Here is a 26,385-nt window from a genome sequence, read left to right as displayed (position 1 = left end):
TGAACTCGGATGGGGATAGGGTTATGAAATCCCCACTTGCTCAATAAGGAAATCTTTTGGGACATAAACTATATACATCCAGTATATACACACACTTCTCTTCTACCTCCAACACAGACTTGCTTGTAGAACTACAACTCCCAGGACTAGCTAGCACTGACAAATCGATCCAACACAGACTCAGTCAGATCCAAAGTGAATGACCTTTGCAGGCAGGGACCGCAGTCCCCTTTGGTAGTGTAGCAGAAATAGAGGTCTTTGGTGCTAGCTGTCCGATTTCCTACTGCTCCCAGTACCACCTTTTCAGGCACTTCCAGCCCACCTGGTTGCAGCTGCCCCTTTCAAGAGGAAGTAAACCCTGATGAGTTTACTTCCTCTTTCTTTCCCTGCAAAGGTAAAGCATAATGGACTACTATGCATCGCATAGTAGTCCAATATGTGTCACTTACCTGACACAGGAGCCAGCGATGTCACCGCTGTCCCCTGTAGTCCGGAGCGTCCATCTTCTCGGTGGGTCTCGCCGCTCCACCGCTGTCATTCGGCGAAGCCGCAATGACGTCACTCCCGTGCATTTGCGCAGGGGAGCTGCCACTTGTGGCATATCGCCGTTGATGGCAGTGTGCTGTAGACAGTGGTGCCTGTCTTTCGGTAAATATCTCCTAAACCGTGTAGGTTTAGGAGATATTTCTTGGACCCACAGGTAATCCTTAATCTAGGCTTACCTGTAGGTCAAAGTGTGTTGTAAGGGTTTACAACCACTTTCACTAGCCCTCCTGGCTACTTCTCCACAGTCCTTCCAGACTGACCTTGCATCCATCTCAGACTGCTTTCACCCTTCAGGCATGCCTCTCAGTCCTCTGACTGTATTACTGCAGCAGGATGGCCCGCTTGTGTGAAACCACATACCTGTACCTGATTTCGCACATGGGGTCTGGGATGCCCATTACGTTGGCAACCCGCTCCCGCTGTGATTGGACACAATCGGAGCCAATCAGCATGTCCACCGGGACCCGCCGATCATTCTGAGGAGAGGCAGAACGACGGTCTGCCTATGTAAACAAGGCATAGCGTCGTTCTGCTAGAGGGGAAAATGGAGATCTTGTGTTTCTGCTAAGAAACACGGATCTCTGTTTTCCCCCAGTCAAAGCATCTCCCCCACAGTTAGAAAGATCCCCCTAGGGACATACTTAACCCTTCTATCACCCCTGATGGTAACCACTTCCCTGCCAGTGTCATTAGTACAGTGACAGTGTATTTTTTTTTTTAGCACTGATCACTGTAATAATGTCACTGGTCCCCAAAAAGTGTCAGCTAGGTGTTCGATTTGTTCGCCGCAATGTTGCAGTCCCGCTAAAAATCGCTGATCACTGTCATTACTAATAAAAACAAAAAAGAAAACTATAAAAATTCCATAAAAATATCCCATGATTTGTAGATGCTATAACATTTGCGCAAGCCAATCAAAAACGTGTAGCAGAATGACCTAAATTGATGAAGAAATTAATTTTTTTTTTTATTGGATATGTTTTATAGCAGAAAGTAAAAAATATATAGATTTTTTTTTTTTTCAAAATTGTCAGTCTTGTTTTGTTTATAGCACAAAAAATAAAAACCGCATACGCGATCAAATACCACCAAAAGAAAGCTCTATTTGTTGAAAAAAAAAAACACATCAATTTTATTTGGGTACAGCATCACATGGCCGCGCAATTGTCAGTTAAAGTAACGCCTTGCCGTATTGCAGAAAATGGCCTGGTCAGGAAGGGGGGTGAACCTTCCAGGGCTGAAGTGGTTAAGGTAAATCTAAAGTTGATTGTACAAAGATTGTATGGTCAGTGTGTACTGTGTATGGTGAGCTTTAGTGAAACAAAAATATAGAACACATAAAATGGCAATTGCTTCCCTATTTTCAGAAGCGGCTACCTGCCAACTGTCCAGGCTGGTTGTCCAATTACCATTGTGTCCCCCCCCCCCCCCCAGGAGTATCTGCTTCCCTTCCTTCTTTACAGGCATTTCAATTAGAATAATAATTATTATTTTACACGATTTACATAACGGTGTGTGCAGCATTTACAATATAAAGGGAGAGCGTGAAGTTAGAATACAATTCAATACAAGAGTGTTATGCCCCATACACACGGTTGGATTTTCCGATGGAAATCATGTTGTCGGAAAATCCGATCGTGTGTGGGCTCCATCGGATTTTTCGACGCACAAAGAGCAGGATCTAAAATTTTCCGACAACAAAATCCGATTGTTTAAATTCCGATCGTGTGTAGACAATTCCGACGGACAAAGTACCATGTATGCTCAGAATAGGCTAATGCCCTGTACACACGGTCATAAATTCAGATGGAAAAGGTCTGACCGGATTATATTGTCAGAAAATCCCATCATGTGTCGGCTCTATCGGACCTTTTCCTTCGGAAATTCCGATGGAAAAAATTTGAGAGCAGGATCTAAAAATTTCCCCCCAAAAAATCTGGACTTTTTCCGATCGTTTGTAGAGAATTCCGACGGACAAAGTGCCAAGCATGCTCAGATCAAATTACGAGACCAAAGCTATTGGCTACTAGCCTCTATGTAGTCCCGTCGTACACAAGGAACGTCACCACGTTCCAAACGATCGGATTTTCCGACAACTTTGTCCGACCATGTGTATGCAACACCAGTTTTGGACAAAATCCGTCGGAAAAAATCAGATGGATTTTGTGGTCAGAATGTCCGACCGTGTGTACAAGGCATAAGAGATTAAAGCTATAGGCTACTGGCCTCTTTATAGTCCCGTCGTACGTGTTAGCCCACACACGTACACATTCCGACAACCAAATCCGTCTGATTTTGTCCAACAGATTTTGTCCGAAACTGTTGCAGACACACGGTCGGACAAAGTTGTTGGAAAATCCGATCGTTCAGAACGTGATGACGTAATTTCGTTACGACGGGACTACGTTCAGGCTAGTAGCCAATAGCTTTGATGTAGGAATTTGATCTGAGCATGCGTGGCACTTTGTCCGATCGGAATTCTCTACACATGATCGGAGTATGCCCGATCGGAGCATTTTGTCAGAAAATTTTACCAAGTTGGAAAACTTGGTCCGTCGGATACTCCGACGGAAACAGTCCGATGAAGACCACACACAGTCAGAATATCCGACAAAACGGTCCGATCGGACACATTCTATCGGAATCTCCGACCGTGTGTACAAGGGCTTATAAGTCACCGGGTTCTGAACGATCGGATTTTCCGACAACTTTGTGCGACCGTGTGTATGCAAGACAAGTTTAAGCCAAAATGTGTCGGAAAAAATCAGACGAATTTTGTTGTCGGAATGTCCAACTGTCTGTATGGGGCATCGTGAGCTCGTGAGAGCTTACAATCTAATAAGAGTATAAAAGATACGCTTAGCAAAGCCAAGAACAGATATTGTTGCAGCATGTTTAACTTCCTTCCATGTTATTAGAACCATACTTGGCCTACTTTGACCATTTTATTTGGTCTTATATTGAAGACCCTTTATTGTTTGATGAAAGACGTTATCAGAAATTGCAATTTGTTTCCAAGATTTCAGAAATGAGATTTTGCATGGCTTTCTGCTCCATTCATTTCTGTAATTAGAAATTTGGTAGGTGTAAGCTTCACTTTCCCTAAAAGGCACTTCACTATATCTCCTGCAGCTGTTTCAGCACAGATAACCCAGACGCTCTGGCCTTTTAAAAATAGTATCAAGCTGCATGTCATCTGAGCTCTGTGCTGGAGACATGGCCGTGCAATGGCAACCATTCACGTGTTTTCACCCTATCCATGGTACGAATGTTCGCATTGACCCTACAGGAACACAAGCTACAAGAGTTGAAAGCTTTGCTAATGGGATCTGCTTCAGCCGAGACCCACTGGAACCTGGCCAGCTGTTTTTGGTCGAGATTGAGGAAAAAGAATGGGGGTGGTGTGGTCACCTAAGAGTTGGTTTGACGGCTCGAGATCCTCGCAGCCTGGAAGTTGTACCAGAATATTCACTGCCAGATCTTGTCAATCAAGGGGATAGCTGGGTATTCGCCATAACACGGAACCATAATAGAGTAGTGACCGAGGAAGGAGAAAATAGCCCTAGCTCAGCAAAAGGACTTCTATCGGACCCTTACCTAAAAGTGGGCAAGTATAAAATTTCTCGTGACAAGCTGGTAGCACGAAGTAGGCCGGGCCGGTATAGCCACATTTTGGATGACTTGTACAAAACCAATGTGCTGCCACCTACAGCCCGCAGGAGCAGGATTGGGGTATTGTATGAACCACAGTCAGATGGAACCCGTCACATGCACACCATCATTAATGGGGAAGATATGGGTGCCAGCGTACGTGGAATACCAGCCTCACAGCCGCTGTATGCCGTCATTGATGTCTTCGCCTCCACCAAGAGTGTCCGAGTGATCCAGTTAGAGTACGGATGTATGTATCACATTCAACTATTAGCTGAACACATGCCCATGGGGGGAGGGGGGAATTCCCTATAAGGGAGCATGATGACTCTTTGACATTCAGAAGCAGCTCACACAGTATTCATTAATACCCAGATATGGAACCAGTTTAAGAATAGTTGTCCTCAAAGGTATAGGCAGCAGCACAATCAATTTATGAATTGATGGTTGGCCTAAGAGGATTTACAACATTTTGGAAAATCTCTTGTGATCAGTTGTTGATTTTTGCTAATTCTGCCAATCTCCATGCATGCAACACACAAAAGCTTTGACATCGGAGAACATTCGGGCATGCGTCCAACCATCTCCCAATGTCTTTCAGATCAGCTTCTGCACTAAACAGGACAGCTTTGGTTGCCTGTGTATTTCGTGTAGACAATGTACAAGGGGGGACAGTATTGCATTTACCAAGTTGTAGGCTGAGGGCTGTGCTTATAATGGCAAGGTTTGAGGAGGCAGCAAAGTCCTATTATTTACAAATTGTATAAATTTTTCTCTAGTTTTGTCTTTATTTTCTGGACATTTGTGGCCAAATTTAGGAAGGGAATATTAGAGGCAAAGGGGTGCAGGGGGAAGTCAGAAAGGCTTTTTATAGTTCAAGAAAAAATGATCTCTTCTTTCTCTGCTTTGGTGGTCTGGACATGTAAAAAGTAGCTTTATGTATACAGCAGATGCCATATTGCTTCCAATAGCTCTTTCTAGTGAACATTACATCAGGAGCAGTAGTGGCTGGTGGTATTTTTTTTTTTTTTTTGGGGGGGGGAGGCGACAAACAATGCACCCCCCCCCCCCCCTAGTCGGTCATCACCCCCGCACTCACCCCATCTAGGTTGCAGGCAGTACTTCCTCTGGGTGGGGCCTTCTAGTTTAATCAGGAGAAACAAAATACTACATACCGTATACAGAATATTATACCCACAACTGATTCAGAGGAAGGCAGAAAAACCCCTATAAAGCATGGTCCAATTTGCGAACGGGAAAAATTATTTTTATCCCTCGAAGACAATCAAATATGCCCTAGCTTAAAGTGGTTGTAAACCCTTACATATACCCAGTGAAGTGACTGGCCTCAGGTAATAAACAGACATGAAACAAATCCTCCTACATAAGTTGTACCTGTTTATCTGTTTAAAGTTTTCTTCATCAGTTTAAAATCTAGAATATATAAAGCTTGTCTGAACTGTCAAAAAAAGGGATGGGAGCTGAAGTCACACTCTGCAGAGCTCAGTGAGGAGAGCTCTAAAAGCTGATTGGAGGGAATGAACACACACCCCTCCACACAGCACACAGGAATAGAGCTGAGGCTGTCAATTTGCTAGAGGTCCCTACCCTGTCACCATTTTTCTCTTGGTGTCAGAAAAACTTTTCAGAAGTGATTCATGCAGCTAGCAGAGGAACAAAGCAGCAGACAGAAATTACACTTATGCCACGTACACACAATCGGAATTTTGGTCGGAAAAAGCTCTGATGGTTTTCCAGACGGAATTCCGACGGGATTTCGCTCAAGCTTTCTTGCATACACACGGTCACACCAAATTCCGACCATCAAGAACGCGTACGATGGGACTAGAAAAAGGGAGTTCAATACCCAGTAGCCAATAGCTTCCATCACGTAGTTGAATCTGAGCATGCGTGAGTTTTTGCGCATTGGAATTGCATACACACGATCGGAATTTCAAGCGTTTTTCCTGCTCTCAATCTTTTGCTGGCGGAAATTCACCAGCAAAATTCCGATGGAGCATACACACGGTTGCATTTTCTGATGAAGAGCTCTCATCTGTCTTTTGCTGGGAGAAATTCCAATCGTGTGTATGGGGCATTACGCTTTTCAGCCTATGAAGTCTAACATAACCAACTACACAGATATATAGCAAGCCAACCACCCCCCCCCCCCCCAATCCAGCTGGGATCACAATTAATCATTTAACCATTAGGGCCGGTTCACACAGGGGGCGACACGAGGCGACACGACTTGCCGTGCCGCGATCTGACAAGTCGCCCTCGTTTTGTACAATGGAACCGTTCTGAGAGGAGCGACTCGAGTCGCTCCGACTCATAAAAAAGGTTTCTGTACTACTTTTGGGTGACCTCGGGGCGACTTGCATTGACTTCTATACAGAAGTCATTTGCAAGCCGCCGCTGAGGTCGCGGCAGGTCGCGGCGAGGCAAGTCGGTGTCGCCTCGCATCGCTCCCTGTGTGAACCGGCCCTTAAGGTACTCTGCTGGAGAGAAAAGGCAAGCTATCATTCAATGTAGCTCTCACAACAAACAATAAACACAACATATAATAACAACAAATATAGCATCAAAATAAAATAAAGAAATACATATATACTACATTCAGTGGAATCTCAATTAAGTCAGCTAAATAAAAAAACAGCTTCAGGAACCCAACGGGGGGGGGGGGGGTACAGTTGGATGATGTATAGATGGTTATCACACAGTTGATTAACTGCATGGTATCCAACTGTACCACCCCATGAAAATGTTAGGTTCTTGCAGCTGACTTAACTGATATTCCACTATTAATGTAGTATATATGTTTTTCTTTTTTTATGCAATATTTGTTTATATATTTTTTATTTATTGTGGTGACAGATGCATTGAATGATAGCTTGCCTTTTCTCTCCAGCAATGATACTAAAGTCTTGTTTTTTTTAGTTAAAAATAACAAACATGTCATACTTACCTGCCCTATGTAGTGGTTTTGCACAGAGCACTCCCAATTCTCCTTTTCATGGGTCCCTGTTTGGTGCTCCTGGCTCCTCCCTCCTGTTGAGTGCCCCCACAGCATGCAGCTTCCTATGGAGGCACCCGAGCCGCAGATCTGTGTGCCCATTCAGACATGGAGCCGCAACCTGTCTCCACCCCCTCTCTCCTCATTGACAGAAGCGGGAGCCAATGGGCGCTGCTGTCTCAGCCAGTGAGGAGAGGAGTCCCGGGCCAGCCGATCTTGCAACATCTCTGGATCTAGATGGGGCTCGGGTAAGTATTAGGGGGGCTGCTGCACACAGAAGTTTTTTTTATCTTAATACATAAAATGCATTAAGATAGAAAAAAAAAAACTTTTGCCTTTACAACCACTTTAATAGATAAATGATTAATTGTGTTCCCAGCTGGGTGGGGTTATCTTGCTATATGTCTGTCTAGTTTGTTATGTCAGTCTAACTATGATTGATAGGCTGTTGTGTTGGCAATGTTTGAAATATGTGTACTCCTTGGACAAAATAAAGAGATATTTTATTCGTCCTCACCTGGTTGCCGACTTTATCTACATGGAAGGGATAATGCATTCCATGGGTCTGAATTTTTATTTATTCTGCCCATTGGAACACATTACTGCTCAAACAATAGACGCATCTAGCGTTTTTTCTGTTCTTCAGCTTCTCTCCTGAACTCGCCTTTGTTGTTTTTCTCCAGTCTGTAAACCCTCCTCTTCTAATACGCCTTTTCTAGATCTTTGATACAGTATGGCTGATATTTGACGTTTTTTTTATCAGCTTACAAAGACAGAGGGAAGAGTCTTTCAGTGACACATCTTATATTGGCTTCTAAATTTACAAATTCAGCAATTTAGAAATTGTATGAAAGGTTTAGCATTGTGAAATAATTTTGAAAGATAAAAAGTGCATTTTAGATACTATATGGATCAGACCAAAATGAAGGACAAACGATGGGGCAAAGAGGGACAGAGGGACAGAGGGACATTGCTCCAAATCAGGGACAGTCCTATGCTTAAAGTGACACTAAAGGTTCATTTAAAAAAATAAAATAAAAAAAATAACAAACATATCATACTCCTCCACTGTGCAGCTCATTTTGCACAGCGTGGCCCCGTACCTGCTTTTCTAGGGGCCCCCAGCGGCTCTCGCGGATCCTCGCCACATCAGATAACCCCCTATGAGAATTGCTCTCCTGAGGGGTTACCTTGAGAGCGAGCTCCCGAGTCCAGCATTTGGCGTCCATAGAGGGCAAATGCAGGACTTGTACTGGCGTCCGCGTCATTGGATTTGATTGACAGCAGCGGAAGCCAATGGCTGCGCTGCTATCAATCTATCCAATCAAGAGCCGAGAACTCTGAGCAGATAGACAGCGCGTCCCCGGGGGGGGGAGCGGCAGAAGGACCTGACCACAGACCCTCCTCCCCATCGCTCCAGCCCACGCCACGCATCACAACCCCCCCCCCCCCCCCAGTCGCCAGCTTACTCACCCTGTGCTGACAAGTGGAGGCGGCAGCGTTCCCCCCCCCGCCACCAACTCCAGTCACCTCCGTGTCCCAGCTCCGTCGATCAGGCTTCCCATGCGTCTCCTTCCTCCTCATAGGCCAATATGATGACTTCTCCTTTCGGCCAATTGGGAAACAGGTCTCAGGACCCACTTCCTGATTGGCCAGGAGGATAATCAGTGTGATAATAGTGAATATTCAGGCGCTGTCACACAACTGGGTGGACTTGGGGTGCAGTGCTCTGCTCCCTGAGTCCACTCTTTTTTTGAAGCCTATTAAAACCTCTGGCTCTAATCATGTGCTTAAAAAAAAAAACCTCATTGGAATCCATATGTCCGGCGCCCCGCATGTAGATGATTAGGGTGTCGGACGTACGGATGGGTGGGGGCGGCGCCCGTGCGCCCCTAATGTATGGGCTGGCAGTCACACAACACATTTTCCAGTACTCTAAGTACGGTACAGTCCACCTGTTCCCCAATTTCCATTATACAGATGTGCTGTCTCCTTCCTATATGTGTAAAATCTTTGTAGGTGGAGACTGATGTGATTAGCTCACTGTTCTCAGTGTCAGCACTATATAAATGAGTCATAGAAATATATGCTTTGTCTTAAAAGTACCGAAGACTTTCAGCATTTAACACCTAATATGTGGTTTTAAGAGGAAATGACTAGTCTATAGATGTTCCTGCATGCACTGGTGGCTGAGCCTTCTGTAAATCACACTGTGCATGCACATGAAGTAAGCGATTTAAATTACTTTTAAACCATCAGGTCCAATTGCAAAAACAAATGAATGGATCAAGACCATCAACCACAAACATTGATTGTTCCATTGCTTTGATAGAAACTGATGGTGGTAGTTTGTCTTATAATCTGTTCAGTCCTCTCTGCAACTAAAATCAGTTTGAAACGACTATAAAACTTCTGATTCCTCTGTGACTCATGCAACTATTCTTTCCATTAATGGGAGATCTTCGAGCGTACAGGCCACCCATGAACTCGGTGTAGAGCTATTCTAGAACTGTTTGTAAAGGCAGGTTTTTTTCTCTTAATGCATTCTATACATTAAAATAAAAAACCTTCTGTATACATCAGCCCCCCTCAGCCTACCCAACACTTACCCAAGCCCCCTCTCTATCCATAAATGTGCAGAATTGCCTTGGCCATCTGGGACTCTCCCACCTGATTGGCTGAGACACAGCAGTGGCGCCATTGGCTCCCGCTGCTGTGAATCAAAGTAAGTTAGCCAATCAGGAGAGAGAGAGGGGACGGGGCCGAAAACTGCAGCGCTGTGTCTGAATGGACACATGCAGCTGCGGCTCAGCTCGGGTACCCCATAGCAAGCTGCTTGCTGTAGGGGCACTTGACAGGAGGGAGGGGCCAGGAGCACAGAAGAGGGACCTGAGAAGAGGAGGATCTGGGCTGCTCTGGGCAAAAACCACTACACAGAGCAGGTAAGAATAACATGTTTGTTATTTTTTTAAGAAAAAAAATGAGACTTTAGTATCAATTTAAGGTCATCACAGAGGACAAGGGGGCACTCTTTACATCTAGAGGAAAAGAGATTTTATCTCTTAGTAGTACAAAAGGCTTCTTCACAGTCAGAGCTGTGAAAATGTGGAATAGACTCCCTCAAGAGCTGGTTCTGGCAAGTTCAGAAGAAGGCCTGGATTCTTTCCTAAGAGCACTTTCACACTGTGGGGCGTCAGCGGTAAAGCGGCGCTATTCAGCCGCTAGCAGGGTGGTTTTAACCCCCCGCTAGCTGCCAAAAAGGGGTTAAATCCACCCGCACAATGCTGCCTCAGCAGCGTTTTTCCGGCGGTATAGCAGTGCTGCCCCATTGATTTCAATGGGGAGGAGCGGTGGAGGAGCAGTGAGCTGCTGGCAGGACTTTTTCTGATGCCCTGCCAGCGCACCGCTCCAGTGTGAAAGCCCTCAAGCTTTCACACTGGAGTGAATGGAGCAGCTGTTTTAGGGTGGTTTGCAGGCACTATTTTTAATGCTATAACGCCTGCAAAATGTCTGCAGTGTGAAAGGGGTCTAAATGTATATAATATGGGCAATAATAATAACTGGGTAATAATATTTATAGGTAAAGTTGATCCAGGGAATATCAGATTGCCTGTTGGGAGATCAGGAAGGAATATTTTTCCCCCGCTGGAGCAAATTGGATCATGATTTATTGTTTTTTTTTTCTTTGCCTTCCTCTGGATCAACTGTGGGTATAGGGTTGTATATATGGAGGTTTTTAACCAGATTAACTATGTAACCAAGGAAAATGTAGCCAATGAGTCAGGAATGGGCATTAAGCCTCCTTGCGGCTTTGAATCATGCAATTTCATCTGAATTTACATGATTTCAAAGCCACATGTTAGTGGGACTTCGGGTGCAACTTGGAAGACATCTGTGCAGCTTGATGCACAGTTGTCTATTCAAGTCACACCCGAAATCGCCAAAAGTAGTGCATGTACTACTTTTTCAAATCTATACGGTGCTGCAAATTCTTGCACCAATTTGAACCGTGTAATTACTGTTGTCAAATCGCATGACAAGTCACTCCAATGTCAATGGGGGCTTACAAATCTTGATTCTCAACTCACACGTAGTTATAATAGTGCAGCTTTGAGAGGCCCCACTCACATCCATGAGAAAAATAATTCAAGCAATAAAAAATAAATATGTCCCCCCACAGCGCTGCTGGCTTCCCTCCTCTTCTTTCCCGCTGACTGCTGTGGGAGATCTTCAGGAAAAGGGACTGGTAAATATGTCATTTACCAGCCCCTTCCTTTTCTAAATGAACACAGTAAGTGTGTGACTATTTACTCTGCTTTGGTTTATGAATGGAGAAGTGCCTCTGTCCCCTACTCATTCATCTGCAGTGCAGCTGACGCTGCAGACAAAGAGGTTTGGGAATGTGTTTCCAGAGTCCCTTGCTCGCTCTAAAAAGTGATATTTCAGGGGTCTGTTTAGACCCCCGATATCTCCCCAAAAAAGCCAAAAAACTCATCAAAAAAACGTAAATAAAAAAAAAGTTAAATAATAATAAAACTCTTGTAAAAAAATAAAAAAAATAAAACAGGACTAAAATTTGTAATGAGACTAAAAAGCAAATGGCCAATATGTAGCATAATTGAGCCACAATCACTATATGCTATAGGTCACCATCTCCCAAGTAGGGGTGTATTACTTTGCCCATGATGCTATTATGATGGCACTGTACAATGGTGTGTAGGAGAGGAAAGTGGAGCGTATGACAGTGGGTAGTATGTACATTAGAGGGGTGCGCAGTGTATGGTGGGGGGTAGTATTTACATGAGAGGGGTGGGGAGTGTATGGTGGGGGGTAGTATGTACATGAGAGAGGTGCGGAGTGTATGGTGATTGGTAGTATACACATGAGAGGGGTGTGGAGTGTATGGCGGGGGGTAGTATGTACATGAGGAATGTGGAGTGTATGGTTGGGGGTAGTATGTACATGAGAGTGGTGCGGAGTGTATGGTGGGGGGGTACTATGTACATGAGAGGGGTGCGGAGTGTATGGTGAGGGGGTAGTATGTACATGAGAGGGATGCGGAGTGTATGGTGGGGGGTAGTATGTACATGAGAGGGGTGGGGAGTGTATGGTGAGGGGGTGGTATGTACATAAGAGGGGTTGCGCATTGTATGGTGGGGGGTAGTATGTACATGAGAGGGGTGGGGAGTGTATTGTGGGGGGTAGTATGTACATGAGAGGGGTGGGACATGTATGGTGAGGGGGTAGTATGTATATGAGAGGGGTGCGGAGTGTATGGTGAGGGGGTAGTATGTATATGAGAGGGGTGCGGAGTGTATGGTGGGGGGTAGTATGTGCATGAGAGGGGTGCGGAGTGTATGGTGGGGGGGGTAGTATGTACATAAAAGGGGTGCGGAGTGTATGGTGGGGGGGTAGTATGTACATAAGAGGGGTGCGGAGTGTATGGTGGGGGGGTAGTATGTACATAAGAGGGGTGCGCAGTGTATGGTGGGGGGGTAGTATGTACATGAGAGGGGTGGGGAGTGTATTGTGGTGGGTAGTATGTACATTAGAGGGGTGAGGAGTGTATGGTGCACATGGTAGAAAAGTGGTATACGGTGTGAATGAGCCCTGATTTATTGCTACATCACTTCAGAGGCCATCTTGCAGTGGCATGTATAGAGCAACTGAAGTTAGCAGCACAGCACCATAACTAGCCTCCCAGCCTGCTGCAGACACTGCTCTCACCGTCCCCTCCCACATCACAAGTCCCTGCACAAAGCTGCCGGCTCACCTCCCTCATGTGCGTGCATCATGCATACATTGCATCCCCCCCGGGTTTAGCAGCGGCCAGCAGCTTTCCCTTCGGATATTTTCGCATGAACTATCATGACCGGCTCTCAAAAGCTGTGTACTAATGATCAGATTATCAGACGATCACTCTGAAAACTGTATTTTTCATCCTGTTTTCTCATCGTGTGTATTAAGCATAAGGACTGTGACAGGAAGAGAAGCACGGACAGCAGGGGGATTGTGGAAAGGAGATGTTCATTATCAAATGGAGATTGTAGCTGGGAGAGGAGCATTGTCACCTGGATGAGGTGCACTGTCAGCTAAGGATTTTCGGCAGGTAAAGGTGAACTTTCAACTAAGGATTGTAGCATGAAGAGGTGCACTGTTGTGGTAGGGAGATGTGCATTGTCAGATGGATATTGTGGCTTGGAGAGGAGCACTATCACCTGGGGACTGTAGTAGCTAGGAGAGGAGCACACTCAGCTGAGGGATTGTGACAGGGAGATGTGAACTGTCAGGTGGAGATTGTGGCTAGGAGAGAAGCACTGTCACCTGAGGGGTTGTGACTGGGAGAGGGGAGCGGTCAGCTAGGGGTTTGTGGTTGGGAAAAGAGCACAGTTAGCTGGGGGATTGTGGTTGGGAGAGGAGCACTGTCACCTGGGGAATTGTGGCTGTGAGAGGAGCAGTGTCATCTGTAGGGTTGTGGCTGGGAGAGGGGCACTGTCAGCTGGGGTTTTTGTGGTTGGGGGATTGTGGTTGAGAAAAGAGCACTGTCAGCTGGGGGATTGTGGTTGGGAGAGGAGCACTGTCAGCTTGGGGATTGTGGTTGGAGGAGGAGCACTGTCAGCTGGGGGGATTGTGATTGGGAGAGAAGCACGGTCACCTGGGGGATTGTGGCTGTGAGAGGAGCACTGTCATCTGAGCGGTTGTGGCTGGGAGAGGGGGGTGACGGGAGTCACTTTGGGTGGGGGGGGCTTGTGGAACCTAGATTACCTTGGAGAGCTCTTGAAACTCCTTGTCCAGCTCCCCCGCCTATGTGTAAGTTATCCTGTGTCTATTAGGGGCACAGGGTGACTAAGAACCCCAGTCTCATCTGCACTAAGCAGACTCACAGTACAACCACAGTGGACTCAGCATTTCCTTTTACCCTCGTTATACAGGGTTCTATATGTGTGTTTTTTGTTGAAGGAATGAAGGGGCTCTTTCACTTGGGACATTAATATTTCTGAACAATATCCCTCAAGAATACATGAAGATAAAATCAACCTTTCGTCAGAGACCATTGCTAGATGGTTTGAGGTGGGGTGGGGGTTGCTATGTGTTATTTAAGTGCCTGTATCCCATTGTTCTATTGTGTCTGTCTGCCTTGGGAGAAAAATATTCTTGGGATGTATATGTGTATGTGGATTAGCTGTGAGGAGGGAGAGGGGAATTCCTCCAATAGCTCTCCCTACTGATAGGACAGTGTACTGATGAGAAGTTTGAATATACCTGTGTGTCTGTTACTGAATGTTGTTTACCCCACCCTGTGTCATTATGCAAAAAAGGGGGGGATGTCCCCTGAGTGTATATCTCTGTGTGCCTTTGTTCAAATAAACAGTTCTTATTCTGGTGTACTCCAAATTGGGTGTTGCCTTGTACTTGGGGCAACTATAGCCAGACTTGCGGGTCTTGTGTTTCAGAACTTGGGAAGCAGTTTCTTGGTGGAGATACCAAACAGTGTGCCCGGAGTCTGTCACAAGGGGCACTGTCATCTGAGGGGCTGTGGCTGGGAGAGGATCACTGTCAGCTGGGGGTTTGTGGTTCGGAAAAGCGCACTGTCAGCTGGGGGATTGTGGTTGGGAGGGGAGCACTGTCAGCTGGGGGTTGTGGCCGGCGGAGGAGCTCTGTTAGTTGGGGGTTGTGGTTGAGAGAGGAGTACTAGCACCTGGGGGAATATAGGTTTCAAACATGCACTGCCAGATAAGGGTTGTGGTAGAGAGCAGCTTACTGTCAGCTGGAGGCTGAGATAGAAGCACTGTCACATTGGGGTATTGGCAACATCAGGTGCCGTTTGGGGTAGTTGCAATATCAGGTGCCCTTAACAAGGTGGCACCCAGGTTTATGTGCCCACTGAGACTTATGAAGAACTTAAATTCTTACAAATACTCATTGGTTCTTGATGGGGTTAGAAGGAAACCACAAATTGAAGAAACGTGAGAAGGGAATTTAATAAGAATGCCTGTCTGTACATAGATGCGCATACCTACAACTTTTTGAGATGGGAACGAGGGACACCCATTAGCAAAAGTATGTAGGCATAGATCACAAACCCTTAAAGGAGAAATATACAAAAAATATATATTAGTTAAACTTACAAGTGCTTTTTCTACCACTACTATTCCTTTATAGTTGCTTTTGACATTTACAAATGCAACAATATAGAAATTGGATGAACAGTTTAGCACTGGGAAACACTTTTTGAAATCTAAAAAGTGCATTTTATATACAACTATATAGATTAGAGCAAAATGAGGGACAAATGAGAAGCTATGCATGTGCATATGACTGTGAAGGATGCAAAGCAAAGACACGTGCAGAAAATGTGTGAAGAGTATTTAGGGGCTTATCATGCTGAAAAGAATCCAATCAATCTGCTGCCTATGTAAAGGTGTACTTGTAGTCTGTTTCTTCTTTTGTTTTTTTTAGCAGTAAGTTATATACTTTGCATAATGATTTCAGACGTCTTTTTTTTGTTTTCTAGTTCCATCCCTGCAGACATTGTGCCGCCTTATCATCCAGAAACATATGATGCGCAGACTCGACATTGATCAGTTAGACCTGCCACAGTTACTGAAGAACTTCTGCAAATTTGAGTGAAATATGTAGAGATTTTATACTGATTATCAGACATAGAACTACATATGGAAAGAACATGTACTTTGCTTGGAGCTCACATAGGCCATTACTCTGTTTTGTAACCCAATAAACATAATTTGAGGCTATACTGACAGTATTATAATTCTGCAATTGTTTCATCAAGAGATCATTATACTACAATAAGGATCAGGTATATGCTGAAATATTGGCCTTTGCAACACGGAAACAACCCACAGGAACATGCCTACTGCAAACCGCTTACCTGTTTTCACTACAGTAACTAGAGCTATGTCACAGTTAGTTTTCAAGTTCTCCATGAATCACTTTAACTGAACCCGAATCTCGACCATGCAACACACAGCAACAGGGATACAGTAAAACCTTGGATTGCGAGCGTACTTCGTTCCAGAAACATGCTTGTAATCCAAAGCACCTGTATATCAAAGCAAATTTCCCCATCAGAAATAATGGAAACGCAAATGATTTGTTCCACAACCATTTATTTGTAGGTCCTTCAGTTTATAGTCCATATAACAAGATGTGCAACGTGATTTTGCCCTTTTTTAGCGCTGTAGCGCCTGCAAAGCGCCCCAGTGTGAAAGGGGTCTTAGTGTAGCAAGTCTGCAATCGTCACCAGGGAAGACTACCCTGCAGTAGAGCGATTGAACCAATCATGAAGCGCAGAGTGGAAGGGACAACGTCAATGGCGGTGAGGAGGATGGTCTATGTGGACAGCTTTACCCCGGATGCCTGCATACTTAGATGTGCCTGTTTTAATCATCAACCATGTGAGTTTCTAAATGTTGTACCTTCATCAGTTCCCTCAGTTTAGGCCGATATGTATTCTTCATATTTTACTAGTAATGGCAGCGATCTGCAATTTTTTTCTATTGTGACTGCAACATTATGGCGGACACATCGGACAATTTGGCACATTTTTGGAACCATTGGCATTAATACAGCAATCAGTGCGATTAAAAATTCACTGATTACTACAAAAATGTCACTAGCAGTGAAGGGGTTAACACTAAGGGGCAGTGAAGGGGTTAACCGCGTTACCTGGGGGGCGAATCTAACTGAAGGGGGAGGGACTAATTACAGGAAGTGGCAGATCGTGGTTCCTAGCTAACAGGAACACATGATCTGTCACTACTGTCAGAACAAAACAGGGAAGTGTGTGTTTATATACACACACACACACACACACACACACACACACACACACTTGTCCCTGTTCTGTCTCCAGCTCACGATCACTCGTGGCTGGCGGTCATCGCAACCGTCGCCCACGAGCATCGGCACCCCCACCGTGAAGAGTGCGCCTGCTATCCGAACCCAGCGAGCCCATGTACAGTTACGACGTTTCGTGGAGGGGACCCAACCTGTCGCTGTAAAACTGCGTTGGCTAGTCCAGAATCGGTTGAAGCCCCTCCCGATGTCGTCATTTCTGGGCTCCCCTGTTCCAGTGGGAAACCCAGGAGCGATGTATGCAGTCAGGTCAGCTTTCCACAGGGTAGATGGAGAGAAATCCATTCCTGGATCTCCCCTGTGATGAATAAAGCCAGAAGCAATGAGGATTTTGTCACTTCTGGATTCAGAGCCATCTTACCCTGGCTTTACATTACAGATTTGAAAGGCAGGGGAGACATCAAGGGTCTAATAGACAGAAATCTATAGGAAATCCCCCCAAAGAGAGGAAATTGCTGGTTGTCACCATGACTAGTGTCCATATTGGAAGATTTCCCCTCTATTAGTGTTCTGAGGACAACCCAAAATATGGGATTTACAATCACTTTTTGTAATAATGGTAAACATGACAAATAGAGAGGGTGAATCTCCCCAAGGAAGGGCACAGACAGCTGTTCCAATCAATCTCCACTTTATCCAAAACTGAATAAAAGTTTTTAGTTCTACTTTCATTTTGCACTTCAGTAATTGAGAATTTAAAATTGAGAGCACTGCTTTTAGTTGCAGCGAGTAGTAATGGCTTTGCAGAACGGACAAAGGTGCTAACATTTCAGAAGTTGAAGCACTAGAGGTTAGTAGTGTATTATTAGAGGGCAACACAGAAATTGCACAGCTAAATGGAGAAATTCAGGAAAAATGAGGCATTTATTACAACAACATTACTCAATCTGAGATTTGTGTAAGCAAATCGAGATCTGAAAAAAAAAATATTTTAAAATTTCCTTTAGTATGTACATATCTGGAATGTGAGGAGCACAATCATCCAATACATTAAAGTTTCACTTGTTCATAAGGTCCAATCCATGCATCTGCCAACTCCCTCAATGTATTATAGCGCTGCTGAAATGTATCCTCGCTGCACTCTGACAGTAATTCAGAGAGCTGGTTGGTTAGGGATTCCACAGTCAATTCTTTTTCAGGAACATCTGTGCTTCCACCCGTTATGATTTCCAGAATGTCAGATGATACAGGAAGATTAGAATCGGACCCTCCTGTCTGTGCCCGCCAGGGCCTTTGTATCATCTCTGACTGAACCACCTTCTCACTGGCAGTGATAACCGCCAAGATATGGCGGCAGGGAAGCTTTAAGACTTGGTTAAAGCTGCAGGAACAAGTCGCTGGTGTTCCATAACTGACCTCATTGGGGTGCTCTAGAAGCTGAATATTGGTTGTTTCTTCATTTGTTCCTATCACTTGCACTGACTTCTGGGCAACTTCAAGTTCTTTTTGACAAAGGCTTAAGGCTGAAGGGTTGCAAATGTCCTGCAGAGATTGACCCATCAATGAAGCGCCCTCGAGGTCCCTGTTGTCTTCTCCAGCTTCCTCTCCTTTGCAATCAATTATGGCAATTTCCTGATTAGTGCAGGTCCTCTTTTCCACAACATTTGTGTGGAAATTATTTTCCTCGATGTACTTAACCAGAGACTTTGGGATGGCATTCGTATCTCGCGTGTTTCTGAAGATTTCGGTGAAAGCACGGCTCAAAGTTTCAATAGTTTGAAAATACTCAAAGCATTGAGTAGAGCTTTTCCAGCGATGCAAGGCCCAAATCCGATCTTCCAAAAGCCAGTCTGCTTTCAGCTGCATCAACATACTGGGCTTTACAAACTGGTTTAACATCGTATGCATGTTTCTTAAATTCTTCTTAGTGGCGGAACACATTGTGTTCTTCAAAGCGTCAATCAGCAAGTGTTCTGTCTGGCTAGGTAATGATAGCTGATAGATACTTTGCTGGAAGTGTCTGCAGACGTGATAGGCTGAGATAACAACCTCAGCAGCTGGAAATACTTCAAGTATAGCATCGGCTCCTTTAAATTGGTGGTCCACCAGAAATATGCGTATGTCTTGCCAATTGGTGTTGAAATCTTTCAGAACTTGAAACATATCAGTAAGTCCTTCATGGCTCTCATTCTTCGGCACAGCTATATGAAGAATTTTTTCTGTGTGACATGTTGTGGGTAGGTATGGGCCATCTGCCAAAAATGTGTACAGAGTTTTTTTCTGAGCGTCTTGAGAACGAATGATAAAGATAATTTCAGGAAACCTTTTGAACCATTTACACATCACACTGGTCTGGAGGTTGAGAAAATCCAAAACTGAGCCTTTATGGAAATGATATGCAACTTTTGAACCTGGGTCTGTCGCCATGAACATGTCCAAGTAATGGGAAGACATTTTCACTTATTCTCAAAGCGCTCCAAAAGAAAATGCTTGATGTTCTGCTAAAAAAAAAAAAAAAAAAAAAAAAAAAAAAAAAACACATTTAATATAACGAATGTAGCAGTGCCAAATTTCAAACTGGCAAAAAAGTTGTTGTGATATTTCCTATATCAGTTGTATCCTTTTTTTAGTGTAAAGAGGTATATATATATATATATATATATATATATATATATATATAGTGTGATTTTTTTTTTTTTTTAAATCAAAGTCAAACACAGCACCAATCAAGAAACAACGGTGGGCATCTGGGAGAGAAGGGGTTACAGCGTGAGCCTCCTGCACACCCTGACATCATCCCACAGGACTGCCTCCTCTTCAGTTCAAAGGCCACTGTCACCTACCTATGTTCCTCTCCTTGTACAGTAAAGCCTGCCTTGTGGTTCTGTTTCTTTCCCCATACAGCACACACTCCTGAGTCCCTCTGCAGCTTTTTCTCCTTTTTTTTGTGTGCTGTGTAGCTCTTGCCATGCCCCTGCACTAACTTAGCTGGTGCACCTGTGCCAAGGATAAATGCTCTTGGGTTTTGAACCCTCATATCCCAACCCCCCCCCCCTTTATGGGTGCATTGGACTGCCCTCTGTTGTGGCTGTGTGCAGGTGAACAGAACACAACCTAAGCCTAAGCCGAGTTAAGCAAAAAGTTCTTCATCAGGACCTGCTCTCCTTCACACAGCCCGAGTGCTCTATAATTACATGTGCTGGAGCTGTGATAAGGATCTGACACAAGGTCAATGCTGTTACCTTAAAAGCCTTGAGGCTTTGTGCAGGAGAGCACAGCCTCAGGCAATGCAATTTTCCTTCCTGTTGATTCACCCATCAACACAGTCAGTGTTAAAGGGGAATCTCTCCCGCAGCGCTATTGTGCTCTGCCGGCGAGGAGCCTTCATTGCTGGCCAGAACACATTGATTACTGCTGATGGCTACAGCCTCCAGCAGTAACTGCCTGTAAAAAAAAAAAATCCAACAGGCTGGTTGTACTCAATCGATTGACTTCAGTACAGCCAGCCTGCCCATAGGTGGATCGAACCTTGTCCAGTCCTTGCTGAACTGGCCAAGATTCAATCCATCTATGGCCAGCTTCAGCGCTTGTTGTGCAGCACCCTGCCTCAGCTCTCAATAAAATGTGATGTAGCATCCAAGTGAGGAGAAAGAGGGCAACCAGAAAAGATAAGAATCTGACACAACAGAAGTGTTGGATTCTTAATTATTTCCTTGTTTGTTAACTCTGTCATTAAAGCCGGAGTCCGCCGGGACTCCGCGTTTTTTTTTTTTTTTTTTTTTTTAAAGCCAGCAGCTACAAATACTGCAGCTGCTGACTTTTAAAATAGTGACACTTACCTGTCCAGCGCGCCCGCGATGTCGGCACCCAAAGCCAATCTGTAGATCGTTTCTCGGGTGCTGCCGCCGCCATCTTGGGTATGGGAATCAGGAAATGGAGCCTTTTCGGCTTCCTTTCCCGGTTCCCTACTGCGCATGCGCGAGCCGCGCTGCGCAATAAGGACGGTCCCCGCTGCCTCTGGGATCTGTGTGTTTTCCCAGCAGGCAGCGGGGCACTTGCGGAAAGGGGCGGGACTTGCGGAAAGGGGCGTAATATACGCCCCTTTCCGCAGAGAGCTATACCGGAAGTGGGTACAGATACCTGTACTGTACAGGTATCTGTACCCCCCTCCCCCCTGAAAGGTGCGTATTGTGGCACCGGAGGGGGGGAGGGTCCGATGAGCGGAAGGTCCACTTTAGGGTGGACCTCCGCTTTAAAGAATAAAATCACTACCCAAAGGGTGCAAGATTAGTTACACACAAAGCACCATTATATCAATGTAAACAAAAGAATGCTTTGGAGACAGGGCCTCCTTAAAACGGACCTTCAGACATTTTTTCATCTTTCCATCTATGAAATCTTCTGCCCTTGTTGTTTTAACTTTGGATAGTAAAACATTTTTTTTTCTGCCAGTAAATACCTTTTACATCCCACTTCTTTTTTCTTGTCTGGAAAAAAGCCTAGGCTTATGACATCATGCAGTCTCCCTCATGCCCCATACACACTATCAGATTTTCTGCCGATTTTTTTCCCCTTCATGTTTAATAAAACCATCTAGTGAAAGGGCCTGCCTGATTGCATACAATTAGAAATTCCTAAGATTTGTCCTCATATTATATGGTTTTGGTATAACTGCATTGAGGTGAAAAACCTCTTGAAGTGCAGCAGCCCCCCAGTGCCCCCATTTTACTTACCTGATACCTCTTTTTCCTCGCACTGGGGACGAGCACACCAGCTCTAGCCCCTGGTCTCATGTCCTGATTGGCTAGATTGATAGCAGCGGAGCCATTGGCTCCCGCTGCTGTCAATCAAATCCAAATGGCGCAGGTGCCGGTGTCTTGTCTAATAACGTCCTCCATCGGATAGTGTCCGCTGTGTACTGCGCATGCGCAGTACACAGCAACACAGATTCCGAAAATTGCCGAGGATGAACGGCGCCTGCGCCGTGAGTCCAGGTTCTATCCCCACTATCCAAGTGGACATAGAGTAGGAATAAAAAAGAGCCGAGCGCAGCGTGGCCGAGCCCGAAGCGTGGCGAGCGAAGCTCGCCCGCGAGGGGTCCTTTAATACTCACAACCCTATGTCCGCTTGGATGGTGGGGCTACCACCTCCACTCACGGCGCAGGCGCCGTTCAGCTTCGGACATTTTCCGAAGCTTCGTCTGCTCCGTACTGCGCATGCGCAGTACGGGGCGGACGCTATATGATGGCCGGACACTATACGGCAGAACACCGGGGCCCAAGTCATACACACGGCAGCTTTGCTTGCCGAATTCTGGACTTGGGAGCAAGCTCACAAGGAAACCCCCTCGGGAAAACGCTTCTCTTAGGGGGTTATCTGATGTAGGGGTGGGGGAGGAGATGCGAGAGCTTCCGGGGGACCCCAGAAGAGCAGGTTCGGGGCCACTCTGTGCAAATGAGCTGCGCAGTGGAGGCAAGTATGAATTGTTTGTAATAAAAAAAAAATAATAAAAACCCTTACAATCACCAAGTACACGCATGCTTTGTAATTTTCTAAGTGTACCACTTACAGGTATGTATCATCTTTCACAGAGATCACAGTAATCCTCCTGATAAAGCCTTCATCTGCTGTCCTCCCAGAAGAACAGCATCATCTTTGTTCAGGCATTACTCATTGCTACTTCCTGGAAGGAGATGCTGGGTTTGAGATAACACAATCAACTAACTCTGAATGTCTTTGTAGATCATGGCCTTGTTCACAAATGTCTGACACAGAAAACAGCCCCTGCTGCATACGGAGCGACTACCTGTGGTTAGGGACAGAGGATGGTCCACAAGGGATGAAACACTAGCAGTCTTTGTAATAATCTCAGTGCAATGCAAGAAAAGAAAATCTTTCTTCAGCCTGGGTTCACATTGTAGCGATGCAGGAACCAGCATGATTCCAGTGCCGGTTCCCACATCACATCTCTCCCGCAGGCAGTTCACACTGCCCTCTGTGAACCGCTGTGGGTGTCAATACAATGTTACACACACACACACACACACACACATTGATATTGTTTGGGTACACGACCGCACAATCATCGGTTAAAGCAATGCCGTGCCAAATCACAAAAAGTGCTCTGGTCAGGAAGGGGGTAAATCCTTCCAGGGCTGAAGTGGTTAATGTCATCATTTTTTTTATTTATTTTTTTCCCCCCACTTCATTAGCTCCAGAAGAATTTACCCCCTTAATGACCAGGCATTTTTTGCAATGAGGCACTGTTACTTTTAACTGACAGTTGTGCGGTCGTGCGTCGCTGTACCCAAATAAAATGTATTTCTTTTTTTTCCTCACAGATAGAGCTTTCTTTTGGTGGCATTTGAACACCTCTGCATTTTTTTTTCATTTATATAAACAAAAAAATAAAGGCAGACCATTTTGAAAATAAACAAACTATCCAAAAAAAAATAAATCTAAATTTCTTCATCAATTTAGGCCTATATGTATTCTGCTACATATTTTTATTTAAAAAAAAAAAAAAAATAATCCCTCTAACCGTATATTGATTGGTTATATATATATATATATATATATATATATATATATATATATACACATATACACATACACACACACACACACACACACACACCATTTTGGGAAGAAAAAAAAAAAAAAATTTGTACAAAAACAAAAATGTTTGTTAAATAAAGATTTATATAAAAAAAAATAAAAAATTTATTTCAGAGTTTAGGCCAATATATATTGTTCTACATATTTCTGGTAAAAAAGAAAAATTGCAATAAGCGTATATCGATTGGTTTGCGCAAAAGTTATTGTGTCTACAAATAGGGGTTAGATTTATGGCATTTTTAATAAATCATTTTATTTTTATTAGTAATGGCGGCGATTTGCAACTTTTATCGTGACTGACATTGCATCGGACACTTTTGACACCATTTTGGGACCATTGGCTATAAAAAAATAAAAATAACACACTGATTACTGTGTAAATGTCACTTGCAGGGAAGGGGTTAAATACTAGGGGGGGGGGGGCAATCAAGGGCTTAAGTGTGTTCCCTCAGTTTGTTCTAACTGTAGAGGGGTAGGTGGGCTCACTAGAACATGACAGAGATCACTGCTTCCGATGACAGGGAGGGGTAGATCCCTGTCATGTTGCTAAGCAGAACAGAGAAACACCTTGTTTACATAGGCATCTCCCCATTCTGTCTCTCTGTGCCATGATCGGGGGGCCGCGGCGGACATCGAGTCCATGGGACCTGTGCGCCTGCTAGCCGCGGAAGATGCCGTGATGTATGGGTACGTTGTTTTGCGCACCTGTGCCATTTTGCCGACGGCATGAGCCGGTCGGCAAGTAGTTGAAGTGGTTCTAAAGGCAGAAGGTTTTTTTTTACTTAACTTACTGCATTCTATTCTCTGGCAGAGAGCGCGGACTGCAGTCTTCTGGCAGGGGGAGGGGCGTTCCCCTGTCAGAACACGATAGCACAGCAGGGGGGAGATTGCTGTACTAATGATGGATAGTTAGTAGAGCAGCTCCGACCAGAGCTGTCAGTATATTTTTTTGTTCAGCCCGCTGGTTGAATGAAAAAAAACATAAACATAAATTGTGAACAGTGTGTACCCAATTAGATTTCCAGGTAAATGTCGGCTTTAATGTGTCCCCTCACCCCCCCATGCCAGTGATGGGGTCCTGGCACAGAACATATGGCGGGTGCTTTGCTCTGTACCTGGCGGGGGGATTGCACAGGGATGGTGTCAGCAATGGAGCCGCTCATCTCTAGTACTCACCCTTTACTTTGAATGGCCGATGATGATGACAGGTTCTCTTTACAGCCCAATCCTCCTCTCAGATCTCCTATAGGGGGGCCCGGAGCCCACACACTGGACAGATCCAACCTGCAGAGAGATAGAAGATCGGCAATGAGACATCTCACCAATACATACAGAGAACTGAGGGGAGGACAGCCTGACACATCCCCCACCCAGCACAGTGAGGACATCATCATACAGCATGGGGTACCCCGGAAGTGATGTCCTCAGCACTGTACATAGTGATGGTGTAGTGAACACTGAACATTGAAGCATGTAGCTCAGGATAGGCACTACAAGTCCCAGCAATGCAAAACCTAACACCGCACGTAGCTCAGCATGGTTGGTAAATAATGATACTAGGTAACAAGGGGAGTATTAGTGTTGTAACGCACGGCCCAGTGTTTGTGTTGTGTTTAACATCACTTCCGTAACATTATGTGATGGTTTCGCTGAACTGTATTGCCGAAACTATGTTGGAACGCACGGCGTGAGTGTTTGGAACGCATCACGCATGCGCAGTACGCAATTTCTGGCGGCAACGTCACTTCCGCAGCATCCTGTGATAGGCAGCAAAATATGACACTACAATGGCACAATAACAGACATCAGGACTACGCACACACTAACCTCCTCAGAAAGCTGTTGACATGCTGGGACCTGTAGTCCCTCCTGTGAATGTCTCAGAGACCTCACCATCCAATCAGCGCTCAGCCTCCTCTCACCTCACATTCACCTGCAGCGTTCCTCCTCTGTATACCAACAGAAACTGCTCCAGTCCAATAGGAAATGCCGGAAATGACGTAGGGAGGGGGCGGAGCTTAGATACAAGTGCTAGAGGGGAGGGGCTGCTGTGCTCTGTGTAGGGGAGGAATGAGGGAGTGTGTTGTGCGGGATGTGAGAGGGAGGGGCAGAAGAAGCACGGTGTGAGCTGTGCTGGGTGCTCCATGTCATGGAGTGCAGGGTGAGCAGGATGTAGAAGGAGTGCAGGGTGGGATGTAGTAACAGAGCTCATCAGTAGTATCCAATTCAGGGGTCTTTAGTATCCAATTCAGGGATCAGTAATATCCGATTCAGGGATCAGTAGTATCCAATTCAGGGATCTTTAGTATCCAATTCAGGGATCAGTAGTATCCAATTCAGGGATCTTTAGTATCCAATTCAGGGATCAGTAGTATCCAATTCAGGGATCTTTAGTATCCAATTCAGGGATCAGTAGTATCCAATTCAGGGATCAGTAGTATCTAATTCAGGGATCAGTAGTATCCAATTCAGGGATCAGTAGTATCCGATTCAGGGATCTTTAGTATCCGATTCAGGGATCAGTAGTATCCGATTCAGGGATCAGTAGTATCTAATTCAGGGATCAGTAGTATCCAATTCAGGGATCAGTAGTATCCGATTCAGGGATCTTTAGTATCCGATTCAGGGATCAGTAGTATCCGATTCAGGGATCAGTAGTATCTAATTCAGGGATCAGTAGTATCTAATTCAGGGATCAATAGTATCCGATTCAGGGATCAGTAGTATCCGATTCA

General features: G+C 45.0%; 2 protein-coding genes across 8 annotated transcripts in view; one reads left to right on the top strand and one right to left on the bottom strand.

Moving 5' to 3' along the window:
• The window catches only part of CTSA (cathepsin A), a 56,416-nt gene extending 30,605 nt beyond the window's left edge, over nucleotides 1-25,811 (bottom strand). The window contains exons 1-4 of one of the 7 annotated variants that reach the window (XM_077459227.1): nucleotides 25,478-25,632; nucleotides 24,827-24,934; nucleotides 22,602-22,838; nucleotides 16,325-19,533 (exon numbers count right to left, since the gene is read on the bottom strand). In XM_077459227.1, coding sequence (XP_077315353.1) covers nucleotides 18,083-19,486 — 1,404 coding nt within the window. In that variant the 5' untranslated portion in view covers nucleotides 19,487-19,533; nucleotides 22,602-22,838; nucleotides 24,827-24,934; nucleotides 25,478-25,632 and the 3' untranslated portion in view covers nucleotides 16,325-18,082. Of the gene's footprint in view, nucleotides 1-16,324; nucleotides 19,534-22,601; nucleotides 22,839-24,826; nucleotides 24,935-25,058; nucleotides 25,139-25,477 lie in introns of those variants that run through there. The other 6 variants (XM_077459225.1, XM_077459226.1, XM_077459228.1 and 3 more) reach the window with 6 other exon arrangements.
• On the top strand, nucleotides 3,719-15,971 carry NEURL2 (neuralized E3 ubiquitin protein ligase 2). The gene is made up of 2 exons (XM_077459230.1): nucleotides 3,719-4,447; nucleotides 15,729-15,971. The coding sequence occupies exons 1-2, from the start codon at nucleotides 3,736-3,738 to the stop codon at nucleotides 15,842-15,844; spliced, it is 828 nt and encodes a 275-aa protein (XP_077315356.1). The 5' UTR covers nucleotides 3,719-3,735; the 3' UTR covers nucleotides 15,845-15,971.
• Nucleotides 25,812-26,385: the final 574 nt, after the last annotated feature.

The sequence above is a fragment of the Lithobates pipiens genome, unplaced genomic scaffold, assembly GCF_037356315.1.
Source record: "Lithobates pipiens isolate NorthernLeopardFrog02 unplaced genomic scaffold, aLitPip1_a1.2 Scaffold_28, whole genome shotgun sequence".
Taxonomy (NCBI): domain Eukaryota; kingdom Metazoa; phylum Chordata; class Amphibia; order Anura; family Ranidae; genus Lithobates; species Lithobates pipiens.
This window is presented reverse-complemented; position numbering and strand designations above follow the sequence as displayed.